The sequence below is a fragment of the Leuresthes tenuis genome, unplaced genomic scaffold (assembly GCF_036924035.1).
Source record: "Leuresthes tenuis unplaced genomic scaffold, fLeuTen1.0.hap1 SCAF_19, whole genome shotgun sequence".
Taxonomy (NCBI): Eukaryota; Metazoa; Chordata; class Actinopteri; order Atheriniformes; family Atherinopsidae; genus Leuresthes; species Leuresthes tenuis.
The window spans coordinates 17,688,983-17,709,724 of NW_027325373.1; the positions used below are offsets into that span (position 1 = coordinate 17,688,983).

A 20,742-nucleotide genomic window follows, 5' to 3' on the forward strand; every position below is an offset into this window, starting at 1 on the left:
AATCGAAGAGAAGTTTCAATACAATCTGTCGGTTTCCTCCGTTAGGCAACTTTTTTTTAATTGTCTCTGTACAAATTGGACTAATTTGGAACTTATTGAATTTGATTTGAATGGATTATGATTGTATTACAAGAATCTAACTATAACTGACTTGAATTGGACTATTAAGTACTTTGAGATGACATTTGTTGTAATTTGGTGCTATATAAATAAAACTTAATTGATCTGAAATTACACAAAAGTATATTTCTCTGAGACTGAAGCACAGGGGTTGACTTTGGCAAGCAAATAAAAGTTTAGGAGGATTATGTTTTCCCCTACATGGAATAGGCTGTGGAGGAATGCACTTAAGTACATTTATGCAAGTAGAGTGCTTAAGTACGAGACTGGAGTAAATGTTGTTCAATACTCAGAGACAATATTGTACTTTTTACCTCACTAAAAATCTACATACAAGTTTAAATTTGAATGTAGATGGAACTTATTTGGCCCAAAAGGATGCATGTTAGGTTATTTGGTGACCTCTGAGTGAAGGAGGAGTGAGTGTGACTGTAGATGTTTGTTTGTCTCATTTGTGGCACTGTGATGGACTGGCAAACAGGGTATACCCCACCTCTCACCCAATGACAGCTGGGATAGGCTTCAGCCCCCCTGCAACCCAGAGTTGGATTAAGCAGGTACAGAAAGCAGTCGCTTTGAGATGATTTTCTGAATCTTGACAAACCAAATAAGCTAGTAATTGCGAAAACAGTGGGCAAAGATATAGATCAGATATATAAACGCTGGACTCCACCACCATCATTTAAATCAGCAAAATCTTGTTTTAATGTTAACTGACAGTGTAAAAGTAGCATTTTATTTACTTTTTAAAAATGAAATTGATTAAATTTATTAAAGTAAATATTTTCAGCACAACATTTACTTGCAATAGTTGTATTGCTACTTCTATCTTTAAATGCCTCCAGCAGCACTGGAAATTGGGAGATGCTTTGCCTAAGTTTGGCCCTCGAAGGTTGCCGTTCAGTAAGCCTGTACGTGGCAGTCATAGAGCGATACACAGCGGCGGAGGCTGGTGCGGCTCCTCTCCTGCAGCGCTTCACTCATACACACCGACATCCTGCAGGATATTCTGAAGACGGGACACTCTTTATAGTTTGACGCTCCCTCTCACCGTTAGAAACATGTTTACATTGTCGGAGCTGGTCGTTTTATTGGCCGTCTTGTCTGCCACCGCGTCCGGCTACTTCGTTAGCATAGACGCCCATGCTGAAGAGTGTTTCTACGAGCGGGTCAACTCGGGCACCAAGATGGGCCTCATGTTTGAGGTGGCCGAAGGTGGCTTCTTGGACATCGATGTCGAGGTAAAATGTTTCACCCAGACAACAAGACAACCGTGTAATGTCTGGCAGTATGAGCTTTTACAGCATAAACTGAGATAAGGGTTAATGAGGCCTGTGCTAACGTTAGCTTTTAGCCGCTTGTGCGCGTAACGATAGACCTATATACTTTTATATCCATGCGCGGAACGTCACCTGATGCTACGGTATTTAATTTGCTTTCGGTTTCAAGTCATCGCAATGTATCTAGAAATATTGTAGATATATTGTTTTGTTTGTTTGATATGTTTAACGCTGATGTTTGATCAAGTCATTATGATGCTGATGCAGGAAGTGCAGCATTAGTCTTGTATCCGGCTAAGCTAATAACTGTGTAGAAATTAAGGAAATACGACATTTAGTGGACTGCAAACTCAAGATGTGTCCAGTTTATTTTGGCTAGCATTCTGGATGCATATTTCTGTTTTTAAAATCCCCAAAATGAAGTGTATTTGTTCCACTGTATTACTGCCATATGTTGCCTGAGAGACTAACACAACCCGGAGCTTCTGTCAGTCAACGACTGTCATTCAACTTATTCCATTTTTTGGCAGTTTGTCTTTCTTTGTTGTTTGTATTTGCTACTAATGCAGTTTTAGCCCAATTTTTATTCATTAATAACATACACCTAATGAAGAAAATATGACACAAATGCCTTGAGTGTATAAAGCCTGAAACTGAAATGTGACGATCCTTTTTTCATTTTAAAAGCAAAATGTACCCATAGCCGTGCTGTTGTGTTTGGCTTTAAATCCAAATCCATGACATTGACACCATGAGATGCTTACTGTACTGCACCCGGTCAAATGTAAGACGTTACATGCTTTTAGATAAACATTTGATAGCTGAAAATCTCCACAAGACCACTGTCTGTCAACTCTGTCATACTAGATTCACCCAGCAGTGAATGCGGATGGTTATCCAGACTGTATTCATGTTCAATTAACAGGATTTTATAGGGATTTAACCTAAAAAAAAAGTATATAGGAAATATAATAGATGGAGAGACATATGCACACAAAAAACAATCATCGTTAGAATGATAAGATAAACAGAGGAAAGGGAACACAAAATAAACATTTAAATCTTAGTTAAGTAGAGTATGATAACAGAATAATGAACGAATAATCTGGCACAAGGCAATGAAAACTTCTAATCCAAAATACTAATTTTAAAATGAAAAGTTTACTTGTGAATACACTTTGATAGAAGTCTTTGTTTGTCTTACAAAACATGCCTTTTTTTAAATGTATGAATAAAGGTAAATCTGCTGAAACCAGCAGACTAAATCTTTTCCCGCTGCCAGTAGGAGTGTGCTTATATCCAGTAGTTTATCTTTTGGATCACGGGCATGAGCCGCCACTGTCAGTGAGCTGTCAGTAAAAATCACCTGTGTGACACTTTCAGAGCCTCTTTAGGATACTTTACGGTTGGTAATCTTAAAGAAAAAGGGGCCACTCACGCAGCCCAGAGCGCAGCGCCTTAATGGAAAATCAGCATGTGTTCTCAGGTGTTTCGTCCCTGTTGATGTCGATCAATGCAGGTTGTTGCACAGTGTTTTGACCCATTGTCCGAACTGCTCTAATCAGCACTTGTGCAGCAGTATTTATTTTAATTAAACATGATTCAGAAATGTTCTTCACTCAGATATTTTTCTCTTCCCAGATAACGGGGCCTGATGGGAAGCAGATTTACAAAGGGGACAGGGAGTCCAGCGGGAAATATTCAGTGGCCGCACACATGGATGGAACCTACAAGTTCTGCTTCAGCAACAAGATGTCAACCATGACACCTAAGATTGTCATGTTCACCATCGATATTGGAGAGGCACCCAAAGGCCAAGACATGGAGACGGAAGGTACAGAGAGGGGCTGTTTGTGAACTGTTTGAACCTGTTCCCTGATGGATTGTGATGGTTCTGTTTCCTGTGTCTGAGTCTTTTCCTTTTTGACTTTATTTTGGGTACTTTTTTCCCTTCCTTGTAGGTGGCGACAGCTGGGATGGTAGGAAACAGGGCAGGCTATGACAAAACTGCAAACACTTGCGTGATGTTTGTGATGCACTGTGGATTTTTCTCTAACCGGAGTTGTTTCCATAGTGTCAACAATAATAATTACTAATATTTACTGGTTTTCGTAGACGAGCAGCTGCAGTGTTTGCGAATGGTTTGACTGTTGGCACAGTGAGAAGTTGAAATGTTCTGGTGACGGCACCGACTGCCACATGTGTCACAAGTATGAAAATGCTCTGCATGTACCTGGTGCATGTCTCCTGTGGGCTGTCACCGCGTCCTGACTTTATTGGTAAAGAATGCGTTTCTGCCCGTTTCAGCCCACCAAAACAAGCTGGAGGAGATGATAAACGAGCTGGCGGTTGCCATGACAGCCGTGAAGCACGAGCAGGAGTACATGGAGGTCCGCGAGAGGATACACAGAGCAAGTAAGAGCATGAAAAGACAGCTGATCGGTCATTTTAAATGACAGCGTGCTTCTTCACAAACTGTCTCTGCTTCCTCTAGTCAACGACAACACAAACAGCCGAGTGGTCCTGTGGTCCTTCTTCGAGGCGCTGGTTCTGGTGGCGATGACACTTGGACAGATTTACTACCTGAAGAGATTTTTTGAAGTGCGGCGAGTGGTGTAGAGCGACGTCGCGATCCCTGGGTGTCCTCCACTGTTTTCTCCACCACCAAGACAGTTATTCGCACTCTGGAAATGAGACTGGCAGTTTTGAGTAAAGCCTACACATGATCGGATCTCAGATGTTTCGTTCTCCTCTTACCTGTTTGGTTCTTTCTTTATAAATGTATGTTTGGAACAGATGGCCAAAAGATTCAGCCATAGATGTCAGTCTTTAGTTCTTCTTTTGTTTTGTTTCTGTTTTTATGGATTTTTATCGTCCAAATTTGTTTGATAATTACAGTTAAGTCCCAGTTACTTGCTCGTGCAGATGACTGTGAGGCTCTTGATTTTCAGTAATTGTAGTCATGTGAGAAAGACTTCAAAATGCACACAAATGGAAGAGCATGTGTGGAGTTGCCACACGACACCGTTGCTCTTGTTTATGTTTAAATGGAAACCTTTTCAAATGAGAAACATGCAGCTCGTTATCTGAGATGCTGAGGATTGGGTTTCAAGTGTCAAAGCCACTGCCCATTGTTTTGATGCTCTCAAAAAAACAAATTGCACTCCTGATGGGTCTAAATATCTGAAGGGTTCACATTGCAGCTGGTCTTTTAAGGGAAACTGTACAGCTCGGACCGCAGGGGGCTTCGGTGGCCGTCTATCCTGTGTGATGGTGTGTCTCACTGCCCGTGTAGTTCAGAAAAGGGCAATTATCCTAAAAGTTCACACACTGATTTTGATTTTCAAACACAATTTAAAACCTTGGTGCAAGATCTTGAGGAGCTGAGGAAGGGTTGTATTTTAACTGAACTATTTGGGGTACAGCTCCAAAGCAAAGTGTAGAGGAACACTGAAATACATGTTACATTTTGATTTAGGCTGGCGGGGTGGGGCAGGGGTGGGGGTCCGACACATAATGACTGCTGTGTGCGTAGTTGCTTCTACTATAATCCTTTTGTCAGGGTTGGGGATTTTTTTAAATTATACAATTGTATACAATTTGGAGCGCTTTGTTTGTTTCTGGAGCCCGTCTCGTGACGTGCAACTGTCTGGATGGTGGCTTTTGTAAAATGAACAGGCAAGGCTGTCCCTTCACACCCAGCACACAGCTGTGGCTCGCTGAGAGTTGCATGTCACCACATATGCCCCAGTTTTGGATTCAAAATAGTTTTTGGTGAGTTCAGGCAGGAAACCTGTTCTGTTCAGTCTCCATTTTTTTTTCTTTTTTTTTTTTTTCTTTTTTTTTCTGTGATTGCAACAAAATCTGCTAAATGGGTCTGTACAAATGTAGAATGGTTGTCTGGAAAATGTCCCAGGTTTCATAATAAAGCCAATATTCTGTACAATTACCCCGATGTCTGTTTAAACACCTGGTCGTAGTTAATCAATAACAGGAAGAAAATACAAGGCTAGACTTGTAAATGCTCCAAACATAGTTAATTATTGCATCATAGTAATACCTGGAACTGAGGGTATTTTATTGGTAAGATTTTGTCCTGATCCAGCCCGAACTTCTTTATATTTTCCTTCCTAGCAGCCAGACTTTCTTTTAATCTTTTAAAGTGGTCTTGAGCAATAGTTCTCCAGACTGTCTGAACGCCTTTCAAAGTATTTCTTTGGACATTGGCTGCTTTTTTTTTTTTCTTTCATTTTTAGTCTAGTTCTTGTACCTGACTATTTTCATAGGAATGTGTTTTTTTTGTTTGTTAAGCCACTTAATGTTGACCTTTGTCACAAAGACACATAGTTTGTTCCTATTTCTTTAGTTACAACTATGAAAAATACCAAAGATAACACAGTTTGACGGACGGAAAATAGTATTTTTACACCAACAAGGTGATTCCGGAAGAGCTTCATGTGTATCGGGCCTAAAAAACTATCTACAGCAGATGAACAGTCTCTGAAAGTGATGTCCTTAAGAAAGAGGAAAAAATCCAGCAAAGACTTGACACAGGACCTGAGAGATGCATCTAGACCTTCAGCTGATCCATCTACTGTTGGCCCAAGCCTCATCAGAAATGGTCTCCATGGAAGGGTGGCTGTCAAGAAGCCATTCTTAAGGAAGGGAAACAGGGAGAAAAGGCTGAGCTATGCCAAATGACACAAGAAGTGGACTGAATGTGGACCTCAACATTGTTGATAAATTAGATAGATAATACTGCACTGAACTCAAGGTGTTGCTACAATTCCTAGAGAAGAGATTAATTATGTATCAATATAAACGTTAAAATGCAGAAATGGTCACAATGGTCACGCGGAACGGCTCATGATGCTTCGCTTCAATTTTCCAGCCGGCGCGTAAACATCAGCGCACCGGAAGAAGCAGCAGCGTGCAGAAGCTAACTAACCGCTACTGTCTTTAGCCTGAAACTGCTTCATGGTTTATTTCCAACATGGAAAACACGACAGAAGGGACGTGGGACACTTTGCCTGTTAAACTCAACGAGAGGATTTTACAAACGCTCGAGGAGCTGAAATTCACTCACATGACACCTGTACAGGTAACGTTATTACTTTGAATCTGTCTACAAGCTATCTAAAGTTTAAACTCTTTTTCACTTAAATTATTGGTGTTTTTCCTTCTTCCAGTCTGCTTGTATTCCGCTGTTCATGAGTAACAAAGATGTGGCTGCTGAGGCGGTGAGTGTTTTCTTTGTAGAGCTAACCAGAACTACCAGTTTATGTGGTTGACTGGTTTATTTAGTGGGGCTGGGGTTTTTAAGGACACATTGCACACCATACTGAGCTTTGCAAACTTTTCAGATAATAGCTCTTTAGGAATAAGCTTGTTGGTACAAATATCAAACTGTGTTATCTTTGGCATTTTTCATTGATGAAACTAAATAAATGGGGATAAATTATGCGTCTTCGTGACAGTCTGCTGGTAACAAAGTGTCTAAATATATTATTTAAAACTGGCTCTTTGCTAAAATGTCTGTTATGAGTCGACACACAATCTGGTCCATCCCCTGAGTTAGGAGCCTTCTTTATGTTTGAATGATTCATAGGTCAGTGATAAGCGTTTTAAGCAACAAAAACACATTCTTCTGAAAATGTTCAGACCTTGAAAGACCCTCAAAAAGCCTTGAGAACAGTTGCTCAAGACCACTTAAAGATTACAACAAAGTCTGGTTGCTTGGAACCAAAATATGAAGAAAAGAGAGCTGATTCCAGACTTTTGTGCAGCACTATATATACAAGAAATGCATTTATGTTTTCAGGGCTCCACAATAGAATAAGAAATGAATTTATTTGTCCTTGTTATTCGTCTCCATTCGTCAGTCCACCTCAGCTGTAAAGATTAAAGGAAACAATGAGCTGCACAAAACATCATGCCAATTACTCAGATTCTTTTCAATCGAAGCATAGCTGTAAAGTGTTATTATCTGAATTACTGTGCGCAGCTCACTGCCTGCTGTTTCATTCTAGGTGACCGGGAGTGGAAAAACTCTTGCTTTCCTCATTCCTGTGATAGAATTGCTCCTTAAAAGAGAAGAGAAGCTTAAGAAGATGCAGGTGAATATTAAACCAAGCAAACACAGCTGTTTATTGTTATTTTAAGCTTTGTATCTCCTGGGTGTTGAGAGCGTTGCTGTCAAACACGTAGATCCGGGAACAGTTGAACATTGGGGCGACGAGGGTTGGTCGCACTGGTGTTTGGTCACACTTTGGAACTTTTAATGTTTTCTGCAGGTTGGAGCTCTGGTGATCACTCCCACAAGAGAACTGGCTCTGCAGATCAGTGAAGTGATGGAAAAGTTTCTTGAGAAGTTTCCACAGTTTACGTGAGTAGAAAACTACTTCAGGGTGTAGATCAAGGTGTGAAATATGCCAGAATTACAATAAATGGCTTACAGTTCCACATCCTGTAATAGTAAAGTCATACATTCAGTCAATAATCATTTTCACTCTATTTCTACCAGTTGATCTGTGATACAAAACATTTTACGCAGATGAAACGCAAAAAGTTACGGGATTTATTTTGTTCCAAGAGGACAAACGGATTAAACTGAACTTGAAAGTTCAAATGAGCTTCTAACAGTACAAACAAGAATCTTAGCTCACGGTCCACCTACTAAGCTGACGCAGAGCTTTCAGCTGTATGTCAGTCGCTGATGTCCAGCTCCAAAGTCTTGCAGCTCCCGTCACTGGTGAAGACAGTGAAATGCAGTCAACAGCTCCAGAAAAAGATGCATGAAACAATCTGAATTTTATGTCTTTATCGCTGAACTAATTGCTGACCTAACTAATGTTACTTCAATCTGTAAAGCACAAATCAATCATCAGTGCAAATGTCAGAAAATGGCACCTTTTCTGTGAAACTTTTTCTCAGTTTGTGCTTACTGGTCTGTTTTGCCACCTTTCGTTTCTCAGGCAGATTGTTCTGATTGGTGGCAGTAATCCAGTGGAGGATGTGGAGAAGTTCAAGAATCAAGGGTATGTAATGGTTTAATGAGTTTTACACAAAGTTCCCATGGAGCTTATTATCAAAGGTTGTCGCGCACACGTCTGGTAATAGTCTAGTAATGGCCATAATTTATTTATCCTAAAGGGAAATTATATTGCTTCAGTATGAATTATTAATAAAGATTTCCTATTTTTATGGATTGATAATAAAATAGAATAAAATTCAAAACAGCTGACAAACATTAAGAAGAGGAAGGTGTGGTAGAAATATTCAGACTGACATGATTGGATGGGGGTGTTGTTGTTGTAGCTCAGCAGCAACTTAGCTGATGATGTCACACAGCATCAACAGGTAACTCAGGTGACCTCGGTCAGTCGACAACATGGACAGAGACTCGCAACCAACAGTTCAACATCTGGGGTGCAGAGATGAGAAAGATCTTCTCAGTGACATGTCCAGGATTACACCATCTGTAGTTAACGTGCTCTGTAATCCTGCTCCTTTACTGTTACCCTCTGTCTGCAGTCTCTGTCTGCCCATATAGTCTTAAAATTGAGTAGTGAGGGGTTAGAGTTGTTCCTTCAGCCATGTCTCCTCATTATATATCTGCTGTATCCTTATCAGGGGTCCAAACTTTAATTTATATAGCGCCTTTTAAAGGACCCAAGGTCGCTTTACAAAAAACTTAAACAAAGAACATGTTTGCAGACCAACAAACAAGAAGAACACAAGATACCACAGACAGGATGAAGAGGATTACTGGTTGAAGGCCATGTTGAAGAGATGAGTTTTGAGGGTGTTTTTGTAAGCGTCCGGAGACGAGGCATTGCGTATATCAGGGGGGAGAGAGTTCCAGAGGGTGGGTGCGGCAAAACTGAAGGCCTGATCCCCAAAGGTGCAGAGTCGGGAACGTGCATTGGAGAGCAGGCCGGGGTCAGTGGAGCGCAGAGGCTGGGATGTGGTGTGGAGATGGAGGAGGTCAGACAGGTACTGGTGGGCCAGGCCATGGAAGGACTTGTAAGTGAGGAGTAGGACTTTGTATTTTATATGTAACTTGACTGGGAGCCAGTGGATCTTTACCACTTCCATGATGATCAAGGGAAGAAATAAGATAAAAACCTCCTCCTTTCTCTCGGTTTTGTTCCTGCTCTGCATCCTAGACGTCTCCTCTTCAACTCCTATTGATTTGAAGTCTTATCTCAGGCATTACATGAGCGTTGGAAAGCTCAAATAGCTGCTCCCACATGCAAACGACGTTTCCTTTTCCATGTTAATGCATAAATGTTCAAATTAAAAATGTTTGAACATTGTTAACAAATGTTAATCTGATCTATAAAATGTCGCTATTTTAAAGAAAAGATCATTAATGTTGATGTGACGGTTTAGCTGCAAACTGGTGTAAATGCAGAGCAATATTTAACAGTTTTATCTTAAATGTAGAAAAACAAAGAACAAATGTTTTTTTAGCAGCGAGTCACATTTATGCCTGTGTGTATTTCAGGGCGAATATTGTAATTGCAACACCCGGCCGCCTGGAGGACATGTTCAGGAGGAAGTCGGAGGGTCTGGACTTGGCCAGCGCTGTCAGGAATCTGGATGTTCTGGTTCTTGACGAGGCTGACAGACTGCTCGACATGGGTTTCGAGGCCAGGTACGAAGGACAAGTCCAAATTTATATGTGCGACAGGAAAGAAAAAAGTAATGAAAAAAAGCAGACACTCAAGACATCTTTACCAGGAACAAGAATAAACCTCAGATTGGATTTTACTGCTGGGGGAGCTCAGACAAACAGCAAGATGAAAGACAGATGCAGCGTTAGCTTCATAGATGCTATCAGTAAGTAATAACTGATCATCTCTCTTGTTCTGCCCCATTTGCTTTGCGTGAAGTTTACCACGTTAGTCACGTTGTCGAACATACTTCAATGAAGAATTAGATTTTGCTCATCTCAACTGTGAATATAATCATATTGAGTGGTAAATATACCTCTGTCTCAACTTTTATTTACATAGTCTAAAACAGGCTTTTGCAATGTGGTTATACATGTAAAACTGCTCAAATTAAAGGACTTTAAGGCAGTTATTAAAACTTTATTTCAAACTAAATAAGCTAAAGCAGAGCCTGATGTGCTGACAAAATGTCTTAAAGACTCAAATCTAGCTTCTTCAGGGCCTTTAAAATTGGATGTTAATGAATTTGATTGGATTATGATTGTTCATTGGCAATTCCAGAATGGCGCCGCCCTACAGGCAGGCAGCCTGCTGCAGTGTCTCTGGACATACTGCGGCTTTCCTACTGGGCTTTTTTCTATGAAAAAAGACTTCTGAAATTTTTTTTCTGTGCTTGTTTGTATGATGTGCTGCCGGAAGGACTTCTTTTGGTAACTGGTAATGTTACCACATCAGTTATGATGCGTAACCATGGCAACAGGAAAGATGTTAACCTGTTGGAGAAGCTAACTGAGCTTTTCTAAGCTCAAGTAATGCCTGGAATAAGACCCCCAAATCAAGGTGAGTTGAAGAGGAGACGTCTAGGATGCAGAGCAGGAACAAAATGTAGGAAGAAGTGAAAGAGGGTTAAACTTATTTCTTGTATTGATCATCATGGGAAATGTGAGAGCACTGCCAGATAAAATTGACATGTTCGAACCCCTGATGAGGAAACAGCGGGAGTGTCAGGAAAGCAACTGGATGTTTTTCATCAAGACATGACTGCAGGAACAACTCTAACAGCTCTCTACTCAGCTTTAAGACAGAGCAGACGGAGACTGCAGACAGAGAGGTAACAGTAAAGGAGGAAGATTACACAGTTCGTTGACAACTGATGGTGTAATCCTGGACATGTCACCAGATGTTGAACAGTTGGCTGTTGTTGCCAAGCTACAAAAACAACACGCTGATGGCGACTTCTGAGGATGCCTACCACACCTTCCTCTCTGCTTCATATCTTTACTGATAATAAATAATGCAGTGATATTAATTCCCTTCAGGGATGAATAAAGTTTTAATGAATTATATTGTAATTGGCTTGAATTGGACTATTTCTCTGAAGTGCCTTGAGATAACATTTGGCGCCATATGAATAAAATGGAATAGAATTGAATTGAATTAACAGATTATTTCTATTTTTTGTGCACAGTCTGAACACCATCTTGGGCTACCTGCCAAAACAGAGACGTACCGGCCTGTTTTCAGCCACTCAGACTCAGGAGCTGGAGAAGCTGGTGAGGGCCGGCCTCAGAAACCCAGTGCGGATCACCGTCAAAGAGAAAGGCCTGACTGCCGCCGCCGCCGCCGCCATCCAGAAGACTCCCTCCAGGCTCTCCAACTACTACGTCGTGAGTGGTGCAGGATTGAGGAGCACATTTCACATCCGTTCGTCTGAAAGTGAAGTGATGTGGTGACCTCATGTTGTCATTTCAGGTTTGTAGATCAGAGGATAAGTTCAACAACCTGGTGGCGTTTATGAGGCAACACAAACACGAGAAGCATCTGGTCTTCTTCAGGTATGTTAACTGGCAGAAAACGTGTCCAGCCAATGTCAAAGGAAAAGCTTTGAAAGTCCTTCAGAAAGCATCTTAAAAGATTACAAGAAAGTCTTGGAGCTCGGAGATAAAATGCAAAGAAATGAGGGGTTGATTGAGACTTTTTCACAGTACTATTTACTCACAAAAGGTACATAGAAACCCTCCGTAGATTAAACAGTTGTACAGCCATCTCTGTAGTTCCTGACTTGACGTGATTTGTCACCATCATCAGCACCTGTGCCTGTGTGGAGTACTACGGTCGAGCTCTGGAGATGCTGGTGAAGAAGGTCGCCGTCCACTGCATTCACGGCAAGATGAAGAACAAGCGCAACAGTATCTTTGCTGACTTTCGGGCGCTGAAAAGGTGAAAATGAGTTTGTGGTTGGAATGCTTTGAATCTGTCTGCCTTATTTACACATCAGCCTTTGTGTCATGCTGCAGCGGGATCTTGGTGTGTACAGATGTGATGGCCCGAGGCATCGACATCCCAGATGTGAACTGGGTGCTGCAGTATGATCCTCCCAGCAGTGCCAGGTGAGCGAGCATCTGCAGCAGCATCTTTCTATTACTACAGTTTGTCCGTTTATCATAAATAACATTTGAAAACTGGTCACAAATAGACTGTTTTGCTCTTTAAAAGTCTAAATGTATTGTTTGTGTTGGTCAGAATCTGTTTAATTTTTTAGCTTTTTCACTTATTGCTTCTCATCTGTCGTAGTGCTTTTGTACATCGATGTGGGCGAACTGCACGCATCGGTAATTACGGCAACGCCCTCGTCTTTCTGTTGCCAATGGAGGAATCTTATGTCAACTTCTTATCCATCAACCAGAAAGTGAGTTTAGTGCAATCGATTTCTACGAGTTCTCTGTAACGCGATGTTGCTTTTTGAGGTCAGGAACTGTTCGGTTCCACAGCACTTAGTCAAATACCAAAGAAATTAATCACAACAGCGTTTTGCTAAACTTAACAAAAACCTTAAATTATTATAATTTCTTCATTTTTAATAAATTAGCCCCCAAAAAAAGGAATAAGATCTCAACACAACACCTGCTTGATCTTTCAGTGATTCTGAGTGATTCAGTTATTCCTGGAAGCCAGTCTTTTTTTCTTTCTCTTTCTTTCTCCATCTCTCCTGTTCTTCACTAAATGTGACTCTTTTTATTTTAGCCAAACAAAACTAAATCTAACCAGAAAACAATGCTGGATGTGCTGGGATTAGATAAGATGGATCTTTATTCGTCACACAAGGGGAAATTCCAAAGAGAATTTTTTTGTTCAAGGGCATTTTTTCACCCATAAAACCCCAGATTTTCATTATTTTTTCCTTTTAAAAACTAACACATAACTGTAGCTGCCAACACTTTATTTACTGTTTAGTGCTACACTGCAGGGACATTCCTAGGAAATAATGTTATTTTTCTTTTAAAGTTATGATTAAAAAAAGCCAGATAAGCTGAGGAATTGTGACACTGACATGTTGCCACGTTGATTCTCTAGTGTCCGCTCCAGAGGATGCCCCCTATAAGCGATGTTGTGGACGTGCTGCCCAAAGTGAAGGCCATGGCCCTGGCAGACCGGGCCATGTTTGACAGAAGCATGAGGGCCTTCGTCTCTCACGTCCAGGCATATGCCAAACACGAATGCAGCCTCATCTTCAGAGTTAAAGGTGTGAAAAAAGCAGCTTAAAGCCAACAGTTACCCATTATCCTTAAAAGACTAATCTAACCTTTCCATCTACTTTCACTTTGTGTAGATCTGGACTTTGCCTCGTTGGCCCGAGGCTTTGCGCTCCTCCGCTTGCCAAGAATGCCAGAACTGAAGGGAAAAACACTTCCCGATTTCGTAGAGGCGCCGATCGACACAGACACCATCCGCTACAAGGACAAGAACAGGGAGAAGCAGAGACGCAAGATGCTGGCTGAGCGGAAGGACAGAGACGAGACTGCCCTCCCCAGGAAGAGATTCGTAAAGAACAAAGCCTGGTCCAAACAGAAGAGCAGGAAGGAGCGCAGGAAGAAGGTGGCCACCAAGAGGAAGCACCAGGAGGTATTTCTGATCAGCAGTGAAAACAAGTGATTCTCGAGACTAGATTTCAAGTATTTATGATCCATTTTCTCTCTGTGCAGGGCTCCGATGTGGATGAGGAAGATTTGAATGAGCTTTTAAACGACACTCGCCTTCTCAAGAGACTTAAGAAAGGACAAATCAGCGAGGAAGACTTTGAACAGCAGATAACAAAGTCAAAACACAAAACAGAAGAACCATGATGTCAAATAAAGTCGGACGTTTGTTATTAAGGGTTTTTTATTGGAGAATTGTGAGGCACAGTTATAAATAAAGTTTGATGAGTTCGTCGCTCACGGCTGATGGCGTCAGGACTCCCAGATCTGTGAAGAGGAGGGTGATGAGGGAGGGAGGTGTGTAATCGATCATCGGATGCTCCTCTGACAGGTTCTGTATGGTCTTGAGGGTGTCTGCTTTGTACTGTGGAGGCAAGGAAGAAACGTGTAAAGAAATCCATCGAATAAAACCAAATTAAGTGTACAAAATAAGTGCGAGGTCAAACCTTAAATTTATCTGGTACATCCTGTTGGTTGAGCGGATACAGGCGCACGAATTTGAAACTCTCGGCTACGACGTAGAAGGGCTTGTTGTGAGCTTTGGAGCACAACGCCATCTGATAAGTGCCGATCTGCAAAAAAAACCAAACCGTTTGTTTTTGTACAACATGTGCAGAAACAATCATCCACATAAAAACAAAGCTACTGGCCACAGAAAACAAACATTTGTTTTTAATAGAACCATGTCTGTTGATGATGGCTGTGCTTTATTTGGACTGTCGTATATGAGCATGGAGGTGACTGGAGTTCTGTACATTTTGAGTATGATAGTGAGCCCCCTAGTGGAATTGTCTGGTATCACACATAAAACACAAGCCAGCACATGGACAATTATGGTTAAACAAAATTTCTCAAGACCACTTTAAAAGTGAAAAAGTAAAAGAAATGAGGACCTGATAAAGAATGACTGTGACTGGTCATCTGATGGAAACTCTGCCCTACGTCAACTCCAACATATTGGAGAAAACGGGAGTTTATTTACCGACTTGTGATACCTCTTAAAGTAATCTACTCTGTGGTACAGACCAGCAGAGGTCCCCCACGGTTAACTACAACCCACCTTGTTGATGATCCCTCCACTCTCCACAACTCCCTCTGCACCAACAATAACCAGATCCACTTTCTCCAGAACATACCTTTGACAAATAACAGAAAAGGTCAAATGAACGCAGCCGGCTTCCTGCAGTTTGTTCGTTTTAAAAAGATAAAAAGCAGGTATTAACTTCATTTACCCCACAGCTGCATCCAGCACTACAGTTACGGGAACGTTAAGTTTTTTCAGGGCTTCGGCCATCTGACGTCTGAACAAAGAAAGAAAAAGAAACTGATTGTGTTTGTGTCCCTTCATTATCAAACTAAAACACGGTTTACACAAACCGCCCACTCACCCGGCAGCATCAGGCTGCGACTCAGTCACATAGACAGAGAATCGCTTTTTCTCTGCCGCAGCTTTTTCCAGAACTCGGAGGACGACTCTGGAGTACGAGTGAGTCAGGATTTTCTGAGAGAAGAGGAAAATGAGCATCTGAACGGACCCTACGTACGAAGCAAAAACAAAACAAAACAGGAAGTGTACTTACAGCGCCATCTTTAATGAAGGTGTGACAGAGCTTCGCAACCTTGTTTCTGGACATGGAGATCTTCTCCAGAAATAGTTCTCCTCTCTCCTCCATGACCTTCTTACAGCGAGACAGATCCTGAAGAAGAGAAACACAGGTCAGTGTCTGAAGACTGAAGAGATGCACAACAGCATACAGTTTAAATTAAAACACTACAGAACGAGGCTGAACCTGCTCAATAATCATCTGTAATGGTGCAGCTTTCATAAATCACCACATTTACATTGTTGTTATTCACTGAGCATTAAAACAAAACCACATTTGAGCAGTGTTGTGGTTTGTTGGATATTTTGTTGTGTTTTCAAGAAAATGGCAAAAGTTCCCAAAGTTGACTGTGCAAACAAAATACAAGCCCTGGTTTTAACGTGCAGCTGTGCACATGAGGTGTTTTACATGTGCACTTTGTGAGCTTTATCCCATCATGCACCGTACATCACGGCAGGGGGACACTGGGAGGTACCAACCTGGTGCTCCAGTGATGTGAGACTTATGAAGCGCAGGAAGAGCTCCCCTCCAGAGGATACGGCCACAGAGGAGTCCTCTCCTTTCAGGCAGTCTGTGGCCCACGTCAGGTTCTCTCTCAGACCCAGGAGGGTCTCACCTGCAGGGGCAGGGACAGCCTGTCAGACCGGGCTGAGAACAGGAAGAAGCTGAGGCTTCAGGGCAAAGTTAAAGTCATTCTACTGTTTAAGGGTTTTAGAAATCTAGATTAAAGCCTTAAGGCCTAAAAAATAAAAAAGTTGCAAAACCTATTTCATTTCTGTTATTTCAAAGCATATGAACGTTGACTTAATTTAATGAACTTTAAGCAGAGTTTTAGGTTATAGAAACATCATACATCCTTATTGAACTCCTTAGACCAGATCCAGATAAAAAACATCTTCACTTACGCCAATGCAAACTGAACCTAATTATCCCACAGAGATTAAAGGCTGTTTAAAATAATATTTACTATAAGTGAAAGAACACAAAAAAAGAGTAAGTTATAGCTCCCTCCACCCCAAGTCATGTGTAGACTACTTTACAGGGATGGTACAGTACAGTGCAAGTATTGATCCACTTCTCTCTTCTTCTTTTTTTTGCACAATTCTAATGACTTTGAAAGTCAGTATTTGGTCTGAGCTCCTTTATTCTCGAACACAGCCTGAACCCTCTTAGACAAGCTTTCTATCATTTCTTTAAGTAGTCTTCAGGAATAGTTCTCCAGGCTTCTTGAAGGACATCCCAAAGCTCTTCTTTGGATGTCGGCTGCCTTTTGTTCTGTTCTCTGTCAGATGATCCCACACTGCTTCAATAATGTTGAGGTCCGGGCTCTGGGGAGGATTCATCCCTCCATAAGACCTGTTGCCACTGATTTTCAGTCCACTTCTTGTGTCATTTGGCATAGCTCAGTCTTTTCTCCCTGTTTCCCTTCCGTAAGAATGGCTTCTTGACAGCCACCCTTCCATGGAGACCATTTCTGATGAGGCTTGGGCCAACAGTAGATGGATCAGCTGAAGGTCCAGATGCATCTCTCAGGTCCTGTTTCAGGTCTTTGTTGGATTTTTTCCTCTTTCTTAAGGACATCACTTTCAGATCCTGTTTATCTGCTGGAGATAGTTTTTTTTAGGCCAGACACTTCTTCTTTTGTCCTCCACTTGTCCAGTTTTCTCAAATGTTTTAAGGACACACTGCACACCATGCTGAGTTTTCAGATAATATCTCTTTGGGAATCAGCTTGTTTTCTGTCTGTCAAACTGTGTTATCTTTGGTGGTTTTCATAGATTAAACTACAGAAATGGGAACAAATGATGTGTCTCTATGACAGGCTGCTGGTAACAAAGTGCCTAAAGATATGACTTAAAACTGGATATTTGCTAAGCTGTTTGTTATGTATCGACACAACACTGGTTCATCCCTTGAGTTTGAAGCCTTTCTTATGCCTGAATGATTAATGGGTCAGAGTTGAGTGGCTTAACGAAAAAAAAAATAGCTCTGAAAATAGCTGGGTACAAGGACTTGAGTGAAAATGAGTGACAAAGCAGCCAATGACCAAAGAAAAACCTTCAGAAAGCCTAGAAAAGTATTACTAAAGACAACATTAAAAGAGAACAAGAAAGTCTGGCTGCTTGGAAGGAAAATATGAAGAAATGAGGCCTGAATCAACACTTTTGCACAGTATCATATATACACAGAGTAAAACACACCTTTGTCTCTCTTGAGAAACTCCAGCAGAGTGCGGATAGCAGCCACAGCAGAGGCTATGTCCGGATCTTTCCTCATCTGAGCCCTGAAGTACTCCACCAGCTCTGAGCAGGTTATATTCGGTTAACACCACAGAGCACAAAACATGACACGGCAAGAGATGGGATGCAAGTAACAACGTACCTGCTTCGTTCATCTTGTAACCCTAAACAGCACCTAAAGCTTCGATTTTGAAGGTGAAAGCAAACCTCAGAGGATGTTTAACAGGATTTAAACAGTTCGCAGGATTTTGACATATGTCAGAGCCGCTGAATCGGCGGCTTCCGCTGCAACTTCGGTTCAAATTAAATTATTCACGGGACTTGGAGTGAATATTAGTCCAAGTTTGACTCACACCCCACAGAAGACTGCTGGATAAAATAGAAATACTTTAATTTTGTCTGGACAGTCCTATCGTTAATATTTGCCGAGTTACACAGCATTGACTCAGTCAAAGAGCTGCGTGTTCATACGTCGCAGAGTGATGACGTCGAGTGTTATTTCTGCCTTCCAAATGGCGTGTCCGCTTCACGCGCTGCCTGGAAATATAGTGAAGTTGAGGGTTGATCAATTTTATTTGAAATTAGCCAACTAACTAGATTAATAAATTATTAAATAAGTAAAGCAACAATACCAGCTCAAATAATTTTTAACTAATTACAAAAAGATTCAAAACCACCAAAAGAGACATTATATGACCCTAAAATTATACAAACCAAACGCAGAAAGATTAGGGAATGTCCAAAAAGAGACAAAATAGAACACCAGCAAGCTGCATAATAGTCACGAAATATGCATACAAGTAGCACACATAAAAATCAAATAAGACCTCAAAAATGACAAAAAAGACCAAAGAAAGACAAAAAATGACCTAAAAGAGATTAAACAACTTCAGAAAATGCATAACAGCATAAAGAGAATAAAAACCTCCACAAAGAGATACAAAAGTAGCAAAAACAAACATCAAATCACCACATGTAGACCCAAAGTGATCCTAGAATTATGCAAAACGACCGCAAAGAGATGAACAATGCCCACAATTAAATAACCTCCCCAAGATGCACAATTAGAACAAATAAACATCAAATCAGCATATTTCGAACCAAAAGTACCCTAAAATGATGCGAAATGACCACAGAGAGACTAAACAATTCCTGAAAAAAACATAACAGCCACAAAGAGAAATAAAACCACCATAAAGATACTAAAAAGTACCACAAAGACATCAAATTAACCAAAACTTATGCCAAACGATCACAAAGAGAAGGAACAACTAAGGAGAGGTGTAAACCAGCCACAAAGAGACACAAAATGACCTAAAAAGATGCACAAAGACCTCAGAAAGATGCAACATGACCATAAAGGTATATAATAGCTTCCATCCATCCATCCATTTTCTATACCTGCTTAAACCATCAGTAGGGTCAGAGGGGGGCTGGAGTCTATCCCAGCAGTCATTGGGTGAGAGGCAGGGTACACCCTGAACAGGTCGCCAGTCCATCACAGGGCCACACAGAGACAAACAACCACACACAAACTGACATTAACCTAACATGCATGTTTTTGGATGGTGGGAGGAAGACAGAGTACACAGAGAGAACCCACACATACACAGGGAGAACATGCAAACTCCACACATGAAGGCCCCAGCATGGAGTTGAACCTGGAACCCTCTCACTGTGAGGCGACAGTGTGGTGTGCTAACCACCACACTACCATGCAGATGTAACAGGAAATGGAAACAGAAATTACTTAAACCCATGTCCAAAAAAAGCTAAACAACAACAACAATCTATAAAGCCACAATAATGACACAATAACCCCAGAGATAAGACAATTTAAAAATAAACTGTTGGCATTAGTGGACATACTTGTGTTTCATGCTTTCAGTTATATCTGAAAGGTTTCACTCTTGTATTTGTATGACTATGATATCTATTCATTTGAACTAAATACTGAGCTACATTTTGCAGTTGTGATTCACACCTTCAGAGGGCAGCATAGTCCCGTTTAAGTTTTGTCAATTTTAGGCTAAGTTAAGTCATGCGGTCGAGTAGATTAGTCCAAGTTGAAAAGTTTTTCGATTTCAACTTCTCAGTTTGTTAAATAAAATCAGAGTTTGTCAGAAATAAGACACAATAATGTCTTTGAACGACAAGACAGAACAAAGCATCATCAAAAACGATTAGTTTTGATGAGTAGACCAACAATTCCATGTTGAATTGTGTTGTGTGTTGAAGATTTTTTAACTTTTACAACATCATATTATCATTTATAGGACTCAGAGTGGCTCCTTGTTCATATTAATGTGAGTGGGAGATTGTTCAAATTTGAGAGACTGAAGATGATGACAAAAAAAAATACTCAAAATGAAAATAAAACATAAGGTTATTGCAATATGAGAGGAGCGCCTAATTGAAATCTCTGCTTACTGGAACATTTAGCTGCAGATGAACTTCTGACTCCCTTCTCACATATAATCTCACTCTACAATGTCAGTTATAGTGGTTCAAAATGCCAATACAAATATAAGATGTGTTTTTTTTTTTAAAAAACAATGAAATTAAGGACAAAAATACTTGAAATTGAGACAACGAATCAGAGGTTCAGAGAAAATGACACAAAACAACCACAACAAGACAAAAAGATTCAAGACAACAAAAACAAAAGATGAAGATACATAAAAAACATGACAACAATGACACTAAAAATGACCAAAACGTGCTAAACATGCTCAAAAAGAAACAAAATGGCAACAAAAATGTTGAAAATGACAACAAAAATATGCCAAACGAGCTCAAAGATAAAAGACAACGCAGATATGGAGAAAAAAAATGTCAATTTG

At 40.8% G+C, this 20,742-nt stretch overlaps 3 protein-coding genes across 3 annotated transcripts; 2 read left to right on the top strand and 1 right to left on the bottom strand.

Annotated features, from left to right (window-relative positions):
• Positions 1-1,015: 1,015 nt before the first annotated feature.
• tmed2 (transmembrane p24 trafficking protein 2) lies at positions 1,016-5,349 on the top strand. Its single transcript, XM_072371560.1, has 4 exons — positions 1,016-1,361; positions 3,042-3,234; positions 3,708-3,815; positions 3,895-5,349. Exons 1-4 carry the CDS (start codon positions 1,182-1,184, stop codon positions 4,017-4,019), a joined length of 606 nt encoding a protein of 201 aa, XP_072227661.1. The 5' UTR covers positions 1,016-1,181; the 3' UTR covers positions 4,020-5,349.
• A 954-nt stretch (positions 5,350-6,303) lies between these two features.
• Positions 6,304-14,202, top strand: ddx55 (DEAD (Asp-Glu-Ala-Asp) box polypeptide 55). The gene is made up of 14 exons (XM_072371734.1): positions 6,304-6,501; positions 6,590-6,640; positions 7,430-7,516; positions 7,694-7,785; positions 8,375-8,437; positions 9,910-10,059; positions 11,547-11,745; positions 11,831-11,913; positions 12,167-12,298; positions 12,376-12,468; positions 12,653-12,767; positions 13,433-13,601; positions 13,689-13,981; positions 14,062-14,202. The coding sequence occupies exons 1-14, from the start codon at positions 6,394-6,396 to the stop codon at positions 14,200-14,202; spliced, it is 1,776 nt and encodes a 591-aa protein (XP_072227835.1). The 5' UTR covers positions 6,304-6,393.
• Positions 14,203-14,261: 59 nt separating this feature from the next.
• Positions 14,262-18,473, bottom strand: eif2b1 (eukaryotic translation initiation factor 2B, subunit 1 alpha). The gene is made up of 9 exons (XM_072371735.1): positions 18,042-18,473; positions 17,861-17,962; positions 16,139-16,275; positions 15,636-15,752; positions 15,444-15,556; positions 15,288-15,356; positions 15,116-15,191; positions 14,502-14,627; positions 14,262-14,419 (listed from the first exon to the last, which is right to left on the bottom strand). The coding sequence occupies exons 1-9, from the start codon at positions 18,052-18,054 to the stop codon at positions 14,264-14,266; spliced, it is 909 nt and encodes a 302-aa protein (XP_072227836.1). The 5' UTR covers positions 18,055-18,473; the 3' UTR covers positions 14,262-14,263.
• Positions 18,474-20,742: the final 2,269 nt, after the last annotated feature.

Bases quoted from the DNA above. Each gene is read 5' to 3' on its own strand.
- tmed2 (XM_072371560.1), top strand. From the start codon at position 1,182: ATGTTTACATTGTCGGAGCTGGTCGTTTTATTGGCCGTCTTGTCTGCC. The intron at 1,362-3,041 runs GTAAAATGTTTC...TTCTCTTCCCAG, and splicing joins TCTTGGACATCGATGTCGAG to ATAACGGGGCCTGATGGGAA. The intron at 3,235-3,707 runs GTACAGAGAGGG...TGCCCGTTTCAG, and splicing joins CCAAGACATGGAGACGGAAG to CCCACCAAAACAAGCTGGAG.
- ddx55 (XM_072371734.1), top strand. From the start codon at position 6,394: ATGGAAAACACGACAGAAGGGACGTGGGACACTTTGCCTGTTAAACTC. The intron at 6,641-7,429 runs GTGAGTGTTTTC...GTTTCATTCTAG, and splicing joins AAGATGTGGCTGCTGAGGCG to GTGACCGGGAGTGGAAAAAC. The intron at 11,914-12,166 runs GTATGTTAACTG...CACCATCATCAG, and splicing joins AAGCATCTGGTCTTCTTCAG to CACCTGTGCCTGTGTGGAGT.
- eif2b1 (XM_072371735.1), bottom strand. The intron at 15,557-15,635 runs GTAAGTACACTT...CTCTTCTCTCAG, and splicing joins CCTTCATTAAAGATGGCGCT to AAAATCCTGACTCACTCGTA. The intron at 15,192-15,287 runs GTAAATGAAGTT...TATTTGTCAAAG, and splicing joins GTGCTGGATGCAGCTGTGGG to GTATGTTCTGGAGAAAGTGG.